Raw genomic sequence first — 10,894 nt, 5'->3', positions numbered from 1 at the left:
AATGTTGCGGTTCAAAATAATGATATTAAATATAATATCATGTATACCTTTTTAAAAATAAAATTACACAGTTTAAGAATATAAAAATTATAAATTTTAACATTAATGAATATAACATTTCTAAAATATAATATTCTCATATTATGTAATTTCACGGAAACTTTTCTCTACCGTGTTAATTCACCATTTATTTGCATTTTATATTATAGTTGCTCAATTTATCCTTCATCTCGACTCCAAAACCAGTTCACCAGCACCAGCACCAGCAACAGCACCAGAACCAGCTCCAGCTCCAGCTCCACCAACCCTATTGACAAGACAAGTCCTCTCTCTTGCAGGTGATAGCTACCTTCCAAGTCCCAATCCACCCTTTGTATTGCTTGCATCTCACTACATATTCCCTTCTTCTTCTTCTTTCCAGAAATCCACAGAGAAAGAACCCAGAAACAGAAAGTGAAAACTAAACATGGGTTCTGATTCAGTTTTAACATCAACGAAGCCAACACCAATACCAACTCAAGAAGACCCACCAACCCCATCCACTTCTCTTCTTTCTTTCAACACAGACTCCACTACTGATCCTTCCAATCCACACCACAAAAACACTACCAACTCCATAATCTTCATCTCTCTTGTACTTGTCACTTGCATCGCCCTCTCCGCTGCTTCTGCTTTTGCCTTTCTCTTCTTTTCCTCCTCCTCATCTCCCTCTGTGACTCCTACGGAAATCCCGTCAGCTTCTCTACAAGCGACGACGCGTCCGTTGACCAAGCTCAACCACTCGGTCGTTCTCTTGATTTCTTCTGATGGGTTCAGGTTTGGCTACCAGTTCAAGACCCCTACACCAAATATTCATCGTTTGATTGCTAATGGGACTGAAGCTGAAACGGGTTTGATTCCTGTTTTCCCTTCTCTTACGTTCCCTAATCATTACTCTATTGTTACTGGCCTTTACCCTGCTTATCACGGTATTATTAACAATCATTTTGTTGATCCAAAAACTGGAGAAGTTTTTACAATGGCAAGTCATGAGCCCAAGTGGTGGCTTGGTGAGCCAATTTGGGAGACAGTGGCTAAACAAGGGTTAAGGGCTTCTACTTATTTTTGGCCTGGTTCTGAGGTGCATAAAGGTTCTTGGACTTGCCCTCAAAGGTTTTGTATGTTTTATAATGGTTCTGTTCCTTTTGATGAACGTGTTGATACCGTTTTGAGTTATTTTGATCTGCCAGATAGTGAGATTCCTGTGTTTATGACCTTGTATTTTGAGGATCCTGATCATCAGGGTCATAAGGTGGGACCGGATGATCCGGAGATTACTGAGGCTGTTGCTGGAATTGATAGGATGATTGGGAAGTTGATTGATGGATTAGAGGAAAGAGGGGTTTTTGAGGATGTTACTATAATTATGGTTGGTGATCATGGAATGGTTGGTACATGTGATAAAAAGTTGATATTTTTGGATGATTTGGCTCCTTGGATTGATATTTCTGCTGAATGGGTTCAGTCCTATACTCCTTTGCTTGCAATCCGTCCGCCACCTGGTTTTGCACCATCGGCTGTTGTTGCGAAGATGAATGAAGGGTTGCAATCAGGGAAGGTTCAAAATGGAAAGAATTTGAAAATGTATCTGAAGGAGGAGCTGCCTAGTAGGCTTCATTATGCAGCAAGTGATAGAATTCCACCAATAATAGGGATGATTGGCGAGGGTTTTAAGGTGGAGCAGAAGAGAACTAATAGGCAAGAATGTGGAGGAGCACATGGTTATGACAATGCACTTTTCTCCATGAGGACAATTTTCATTGGCCATGGTCCTCAGTTTGCAAGGGGACGAAAAGTGCCATCTTTCGAGAATGTTCAGATATACAACTTGATTACTTCAATTCTCAATATCCATGGTGCTCCCAATAACGGGTCTGTATCTTTTCCATCAACTGTTCTTTTGCCCAATCCTTCATAAATTATATGAATGTCATTTCAATGACGAAGTTATAGTGGGCTGGGTTGATTCTATTGCAAGATGATATCAACAATTGCTTAAAGAAGCCTGGTTGTGATATTATGCGATGTGGTGGCGCAGAGGGTAACTGTATTAGTGTTGATCCTTGTGATTGTTGATTCATGTTCGGTTACATGATCACTTGGCTCCTACTTTTATTCATTATTATGAGCTGCAGATTTAAGAGAGGAATCTAGCATTAAAAAAATTAATGCATCTGTATTTTTGTAGCATGGCTGGCTGCCTTTCTATATTCTATGAGTTTGCATTTTGATGCACAATAGGAACCAGGTTTATGTTTTACTTCGATTGTCTTCTAATTGTGGCCACTGCCTTGACTGCTTGTCAATATAAATAGTTCTTTCTTTTTCGGTGGAAACCCAAATCAACCCAAGGTTAGCTGTTCACTTCCGCAACTTCTATTCCATTTCTGCTACATGTGCTTGTCTTCATCTCAAAAGATTACATATTCAGGCTTTAGGCCAGGTTTAAGAGCTCGCACTTGTTAAATATGCTTTTCATTGCCATAATTGACTTCCAACATATCCAATTATAAGATGTTCAGAGAAGATGGTAAAGTTTTATTCTTTTGGAATATTTTAAAAATGGAATGTTAAACTTGTTAAACTGGTTCACTGAATAATTATTTTATGAATTTAAAGTCCAAAAATATTTTGGCAGGTATTGGTTGTGGTCATAGATTAGAAAGGCACTAGGTGAGTGCCTAATTATTGATGCTCTTACAACACTCAAAGCAACCGATTTCTTTGTGATAGTGATCGACCATTGCTGTCTCAAAATCAGGATTGCATTCTAATTGACCATGTGATTGTTACTTAGATGTTTGTATCATAACGACCACCAGGTCTATGTTTTGCATTTACTATTCTCTAATTGCAGCAACTGCTCTGAATGCTACAAATAGGATTGCGTGTCAGTATTACAGCTGGTGGCAAGTTAGAAAAATTGTATCTTTCTGGTTGAAAGATGCACCAACCCAGGATCAGTAGTTCTCTGTGTTTTTTGTGTCATTTTGTTCTTATATCCACATCAGCAAATTGCATGTGCAGGCTTGAGTTCATGTTTCAGATCTTGCTCACTCTTGTTAAGTAAATATGCTTTTCTGTAAATCTTATGGTAAAATTGTTCAATTTCTTGACTAGAACATTAAGTTGTTAAAATTAACATATTGAAATATGCTGTTAGATTTTGTTTGTGGCTATGGATTATGAAGGCATTAGTGATTGCGTTGGCATTAATTTTCTTACAGCAACTTTAAGCAACCCATTTCTTTAGAACATCTCAAAATCAGGACTGCTTTCTAATTGACCTTACAGAGTGTTTCAGATCTTAAGAAAAGAGAGTGTGGATTCTTGTGAAGGCAATTCTGTTGTTGTATGCATGTATTAAATCAATACTGGAAACTCTTATGATCCACAGGCAAGTTTGTTTTAGGATTAAAGGTGAAATGTGTTGATGAGTTGACCTTTGTTCATATGCTTCCCTCATCTTCTCCCGTGGGTGAGGACAAGAAAGTCGTACGTGCATTAGAGTTCAGCTGGAAATCAGAGGTTACGTGGGAATATGTGGTGCAACCATGTTGCGGTGCTCAGTTGCTTGCCTTGTAAGACAATTTGAGTGCAAGGCTAGTTCACTGGGTTTCGAAGCAATATTAAGAACTAGAAGGAGGACATTAGAGATTGAATTGATGTTGCAACTGCTGAAGTTGCTTATAATGAAAGATGCTACAGGATTAAATGGAATTATGGTACTGTTTGTTGAGCACAGAAGTCAACAAGTGGAAGTCCAAGGTTTCCTATGTTCATTGGTACTTCTCCAATAAATCGATGTTCTTTGGTACTTCTCCAATGAACATTGATTTAGAAACAGAGAACCTGAGGGTATCCCTGTTTTCTTGTCTGTACCATTTCGCTTAATTTCGTCTGTATACCATATAGCCGTGTTTTTGTGAAACAGCTACAAGTGGGAAAAGGAAAGCATTGCTCATAAATGTCAGCTGCTGTAGCTGCACATACCTTTCAATGAACGTACGAGGACTTTCAAAAGCTTTCAGGGAGTCATAGTTGCCAATGAGGACGGAACTAAGTTGAGACCTGGTAACCACGTGTAGCATAATTCCATTCAATTATAGCTCAGTAGGCACACATATCCTGTAGAAAATCAATAGTTCCGTTGCGGACACGGACTAAGGTGTCAATATTTGTAAGTTTTTTTTTTTTTTTTACACAATCGACGCAAACTTTTAATGTATTAAATTTACCTGGTGAAAAAAACTCATGCTTTGTTGCGGATACTGGAAGTAAACTTATAGTATATCAAATTGACACGGTGGAAACAATGTTGTCCAAACTCCATTTTAAAAATAAATAAATTATAAACGATGTTTTCTTGAATGTGAAAAATGGGCAACCATGGAGAATTCTTGTACAATATCTCTAAACTTGGTTTATCATGTTGATTTTAAAATCTCTCAGATCAATTACTTTTCTAACTTGAGCTTCAAATTAAAATGTGTGAAAATTATCAAGATATAATATAGTTGGTATGATATATTCAAAAATAACTATAATAATCAGTCAAAATATGGGTCTGTCTAAAAAAAAAAAAAAATTTTAATAAAACAACAACATACTAAATTATTCTCGATCAACTTGGGCTACTAGTTAAATTCGCAATTTAGGACATGAAATATGACCATAACACACTAACTTAGTTGAGTAGCTATCTCTTTCCTTTTTTTTCTTATCTTATTATCTTCCTGGTTGAGCTTTTTTGAGCTTGTGTTGGATGAAATTCAGTATTAAATTAAAGAGTTATTAGAGATTTACAAACTAAGTTGAAAGCAGAGAGCTTGAGTTAAAGTGGGATAAGATTTGAGACTCAATTGAGTAATTATCTTTTTTTTTTTTTTCTTTTTCATTTTCTCTTCTTGGTTGGGTCTTATTTGGGTTTGTGTTGGATGAATTTTGGTATTAAATTAAAAGTTATTAGAGATTCGCATACTAAATCGAAAAGAGGAGCTTGGGCTTGAGTGGGATGAGATTCGGTACTCAATTGAACGGCTATGATAGAATCAGGGACTAACTAAACAAAAGGGGCAAAAAATATTTAAAGCGTGCAATGCATGTGCTAACATGTAAGGAGAGCTGTTGAGTTTGAGTGTTGTATACGGGCCCCTTCAGTCTTCAAAGACAAGCTTCTTTATTATTAGTGTCACTGGAATTCTCTCGGAAAGACAAGCTTTTTTTTTCTTTTTTTTTTATTTACGTGGGTGTCAGCTTTAATCCCTTCGTGAGCATGTAAGGCACCACGACAGGCGTGAATCTTTAACCGCTGGGCTAAGGAGGCCATTCTTTTCATAAGGCAACGCGTGGTGTTTATCTTGCCATGATGTGATGTCGAAGACCATTATTTCTTCTCTCTTCTTTTTTTTTTTTTCTCTCTCTCTCCTCCCCTTGCTTTCTGCCATTGAATTTCTCTGTTCTTCCCTTAAGGGTTGTCTTTTTTTCCTAATTATCGAAGTCCTCTAGTTTTAATCTCTTTGAAAACAGAAAATTCAAACAATTTTTTGCAAGATGTTTCTCTATTTATGCAAGAAGGCCACAACAAGAAAATAGAAACAGAATATCAAGACCATTTGCGAAATAGATCAGATTAAATTAAAAAAAAAAAAAAGTAACATGGAAAAAAAAAAATTGCACTTTCGCACGTAGTGCAATTGAGCTTGAAGCTACAACAATTGCAACAATGAATTCCCTAGCCGCTTTAGTTTTTCTATTAATATATCCAGGACCTCTCTTTTTGTAAATATAAATAAAAAAATAAAAACTAAAAACTATGTGCAGCATGTAAAGTCAACCCTTTTATCCCTGATGATGGAGAAATCCTAATTCTCAAACTTCAATTTATAACACTGCTTTGGAGAAGATTCTAAGAGCTTCCTCGGCAAAAGTTTTGAAGAAATAAAAGGGACATTGGAGCTGGTTACTAATAAAAAAAAATTAATTTTGTTTTCTATTGTAATTTTTTTTTCTGCTTTCTAGTTTTTTTCAATGAAAAAAAAATCATGTTCATCCATTAAAAACAGAGATGATTTTGTTCATTAAAAAAAAAATACATCAAGATTATAACTGTTTTTAATTAAAAAAATAAAAACTATTGTTTACAATAGCCATCTTAATATTTTGTAATCTAGTAATCTAATTATAAAATATTAATTTTATTTCATTCAAATTAAAAATTATCATGAAAAAGTTTATTTGTTAATTAATAAAAAATGAAATATTTTACATTATATTTAAAGTAAATAAATAAATTTATGATATTAACTAAATTTAAAAAATGTTAGAGAAAAATTAATATTTTTATATTATTGCCAAAAGATGTTTGTTTTAAAAAAATATTATATTATTCATTAATTTGAAAAATAGTGAAAATTTTATAAAAACAAAAATTTGGAAAATTTAAAAAATCTGTTTTCAAAACTCAATACAAATTTTAAAAACTAAAAAAAATAATTTTTTTGAATAAAAAAATATTATATTTGAACATAAAATTTCAGGTATAAAAAATAACTTTGATCTCTAGAAAACTATGTTCATATAAAATGAAAAATAGGATTTTTTTTGTTCTGATTTGTTTTTTTTTAAGAATTAGAAAATATCTTTATCAATTCTTTAATTTATAAATAGTTTAGAAAAACATCTTTTTTTATGTTTTCAAGTTTCTCCTATTAATTTGTTTTTCATGTTTCCATCTTTTTCTTTTTTAGATTGTTTTTATTATTTTTTATAAATTTTCTAAACTCATCCTATATGTAGTTTCTATTAATACAATAACTTATTTCTCTGTTTTTTTTAAAAAAAAAACACAAATCATTTGATTTTTTTTAATTTTCAAAGTGGAAATAATTTTTCAAATTCATGAAATGATCATGTTTTCCACTTTCTCTGTAAAATATGAAAACTAGAAATAGAAAAGAAGATTAGATATAGAAAATAAATTATTATTATTATTATTATTATTACTATTATTATTATATATAATTAAAAAAATCCTTTGTTTTCTTTTTAACTGTAGTTTTTTCTTAATAAAAAAAATAAAGTATTATTATATTTGGTGACCATTTGCTTTAGGTTGATCTTCAAAGGTTGTGGAGGTAGCAGCAGTTTCAAAACTCCAAAGCAGTTTTATCATTCCACGTTGGAAATGAGTCTTCTATCACTGTCGAAACAAACGTGATTAATTAATGGCAGAAAATGAAAGACTGAACTTTCTTCTTTCAAGTGGCGTGTTTGAATGATGTGCCGGCCGAGTGCAAGTTTTATTTTGGACCTCATAAAATGCTACTAGTTACCATAAAATTTGTGTCTGGCTTTTCTTTTCTTTTTTTTTCTTTCGTTAAATTCCTATATATATATATATATATATATATGGATCCAAAGATATTTGATCAAATCTACTCGTTTGCTTAGAAGTATGGTTGCTTTGGACCAAAACACTTATTTATTCGCAAATGATGAATTGGCCATGAGAGCATGAGATGTGACAAAGTGGAGCAAATTTCAAGCTGTTTTAGAGTTGATTATTGGGCTTTGAAGATTCTAGATGAGTAGCTTGGCTCATGATACATGAAATTCTATAAAATAAGTCTTTTATTAATATAAAACACGTAAATACTTAAATCAATAAGAATACATGAAAAATATAACTTTAAAAGTTGTGTGTTACATCTTAATCAATAAGAATACATGAAAAATATAACTTTAAAAGTTATGTGTTACATCTTAATTACACAGGTAGTAAATGAAGATAAAAAAAAAAGGTAAAATATGTGGGGGGGGGGGGGAGGAATGTTTTTTATGTTTATATGTGAAATAATGAGTTGAATTCTTTACCTTGTGATTCATAGGCATTTATATATCTTTGAATCATGTCAACTTGCATAAAAAAGAGGAAAAATATGGGATATGTAATATATTTAAAAAGTAATTATGTGAGATAATAGCTACTAATAATGAGTTCTTATACTGTTGAGTGTTAATTGATATGGAGGTGTGGGTGTGTGTGTGTGTGTCTATATATATATATATATATATGGATCCAAAGATATTCGACCACACCTACTCGTTGGCTTTGAAGTATGGTTGTTTTGGACCAAAACACTTATTTATTCTCAAAGGGTGAATTGGCCATTAGAGCATGATATGTGACAAAGTGGAGCAAATTTGAAGCTTTTTTAGAGTTGATTGTTGGGCTTCGAAGATTCTAAATGAGGAGCTTGGACATGATATCCTACAAAATAAGCCTTTTATTAATATAGAACATGTAAATACTTAAATCAATAAATATACATGAAAAATGTAACCTTAAAAGTTATGTGTTACATCTTATATAGGTAGTACATAAAGATAAAAAATGTGGGAAAAAAGGGATTGTTTTTATGTTTATATATGAAATAACGAGTTGAATTCTTTACCTTGTGATTCATAGACATTTATATATCTTTGAATCATGTCAACTTGCATAAAAAGAGGAAAAATATGGGATATGTAATATATTTAAAAAGTAATTATGTGAGATAATAGCTACTAATAATGAGTTCTTATACTGTTGAGTGTTAATTGATATGGAGGTGTGGGTGTGTGTGTGTGTGTCTATATATATATATATATATATATATATATATATGGATCCAAAGATATTCGACCACACCTACTCGTTGGCTTTGAAGTATGGTTGTTTTGGACCAAAACACTTATTTATTCTCAAAGGGTGAATTGGCCATTAGAGCATGATATGTGACAAAGTGGAGCAAATTTGAAGCTTTTTTAGAGTTGATTGTTGGGCTTCGAAGATTCTAAATGAGGAGCTTGGACATGATATCCTACAAAATAAGCCTTTTATTAATATAGAACATGTAAATACTTAAATCAATAAATATACATGAAAAATGTAACCTTAAAAGTTATGTGTTACATCTTATATAGGTAGTACATAAAGATAAAAAATGTGGGAAAAAAGGGATTGTTTTTATGTTTATATATGAAATAACGAGTTGAATTCTTTACCTTGTGATTCATAGACATTTATATACCTTTGAATCATGTCAACTTGCATTAAGAAGATGAAAAATATGGGATATGCAATATATTTAAAAAGTAATTATTTGAGATAATAGCTACTAATAATGAGTTATAATTTTCTGGTGCAATAAAAATCTCATAATTATGTAAGATAAAAAGTAATTATCTGAGATAATAGCATTTATATACTTTAATAGAGCATCGATCATGAGCATTTAAGAATAATCTTTTGGTGCAATAAAAATCTCATAATTATAATAAAATTATAATTTTCTTTGCAAATCACTTTTGTTCCAAGAAATTTATATTTACTCTAGATTCATTAATCAACCATTAGATTTATCAATCAAATATAAAAATGAATATTAAAGATAAAAACAACATTTATTGATAATAAATATAAATAAATTTAATGACACATATAACCACTTGATTGACTACAAAACATATACACTAATAAATGGTAACTACCACCTTTTGAGATGGTTGTCAAGATAGGAGAGTTATACTCATATGATATGGAAAAGTACCAACATGAACAGTTAGAACAAAAAAAAAGGTATTAATATATATATATATATATATGTATATATGTATTCCTTATCTTTGATGTTTATTTAAGTTTATATATATATATTATTTGTAAATGTATTCCTTATCTTTGATTAATGAGTCTAAAGTAAATATAAATTATTTGGAAAAAAATATTTTGCAAATGAAATTATAAATTAATCTACTCAGTGAGTATGGTGTTAATAATACATTCAATATTTAATTTATCTATCTTTATTTGATGCAAGTGATGATTTGAGTATGAATCTTTTTTTTTAGGAGAGAGGAAAGGATGCAATCCAAGCAGCACCAAGAGATCCGTTAAAGGTTCCAATTAGTCTAATGACAAGACTTAGGGCTAGAAGGTTTAAAAAGGCTTTCAATGACTTCTTCAAGACACATGAGATAAGGTGAACTTAAAAAAAAAAAAAACAAAATTAGAAGTTAACCATTCAAATATGTTAGTTCTATAAAGATTCAAAGTATTTTAGGAATTGATTTTTTACCTGCTTTATTTGAGTCGGTTAATTATATAATACCAATAAGCTAGAGTTCGGTAGAGCGCAAGGGTGTTAACACGGGAAGACTAATGTGAAAGATTTTTTCCTAAGTTGTAATTTTATTTTAATAAGCATAAATATGTATTCAACTATTGGATCAAGTTGGAATGTTGGTAGAAGATTTCCGAGATTTAAAATTTCATTACCTTTAGTCATTAGGAAAGCCTTCAAATAAGACCTATAAATTATTATTTGAGATTTGCTATATTTTTTTAGTTAATTTATGATTTTTTATTATTTGATTTAAAACTCTTTTATTATTCTTCCAGCTTTATTTAAGACTTTTCCTAGCATATAAAAACATCATAAAAGACATCTATTATTAAGTTTTGCTAAGTGAAAATAGTAAAAAAATTTGAATTATAATCTTGTGGTGTGACCCTATTTCAAAAAAGTTTATGTTGCTTATGTTTCTTGTATTTTTATGTATACTAGAAATGATATCATTTTTAACCACTCTCCATGAAATAAGATGAGTGATGAAAAATGTCTTCGGAATATAAAAACTCTTGCAATCTTATTTGGATGATGAGGGTAGTAATATTAACATCATTTTTTAAAAAGTTATATTTTTTATTTTTTATTGTTTTTGTTTTGAATTTCTTCCCCTTTTTTTATTTTATATAATTAATTTTTTTTTCTCTCAATAATTTTGAATAAAAGCTTTTGCTTCATGTCAA

The 10,894-nt window shown here is 31.2% G+C and overlaps 1 protein-coding gene across 1 annotated transcript; it reads left to right on the top strand.

Annotated features, from left to right (window-relative positions):
* Positions 1 to 206: 206 nt before the first annotated feature.
* On the top strand, positions 207 to 2,381 carry LOC118047936 (uncharacterized). The gene is made up of 2 exons (XM_073410096.1): positions 207 to 338; positions 422 to 2,381. Exon 2 carries the CDS (start codon positions 467 to 469, stop codon positions 1,955 to 1,957), a length of 1,491 nt encoding a protein of 496 aa, XP_073266197.1. The 5' UTR covers positions 207 to 338; positions 422 to 466; the 3' UTR covers positions 1,958 to 2,381.
* Positions 2,382 to 10,894: the final 8,513 nt, after the last annotated feature.

Source organism: Populus alba, chromosome 6, assembly GCF_005239225.2.
Source record: "Populus alba chromosome 6, ASM523922v2, whole genome shotgun sequence".
NCBI classification, from domain to species: Eukaryota; Viridiplantae; Streptophyta; class Magnoliopsida; order Malpighiales; family Salicaceae; genus Populus; species Populus alba.
Note: the sequence above shows the minus strand (reverse complement) of the source record. Positions and strands in the feature narration are given on the sequence as shown.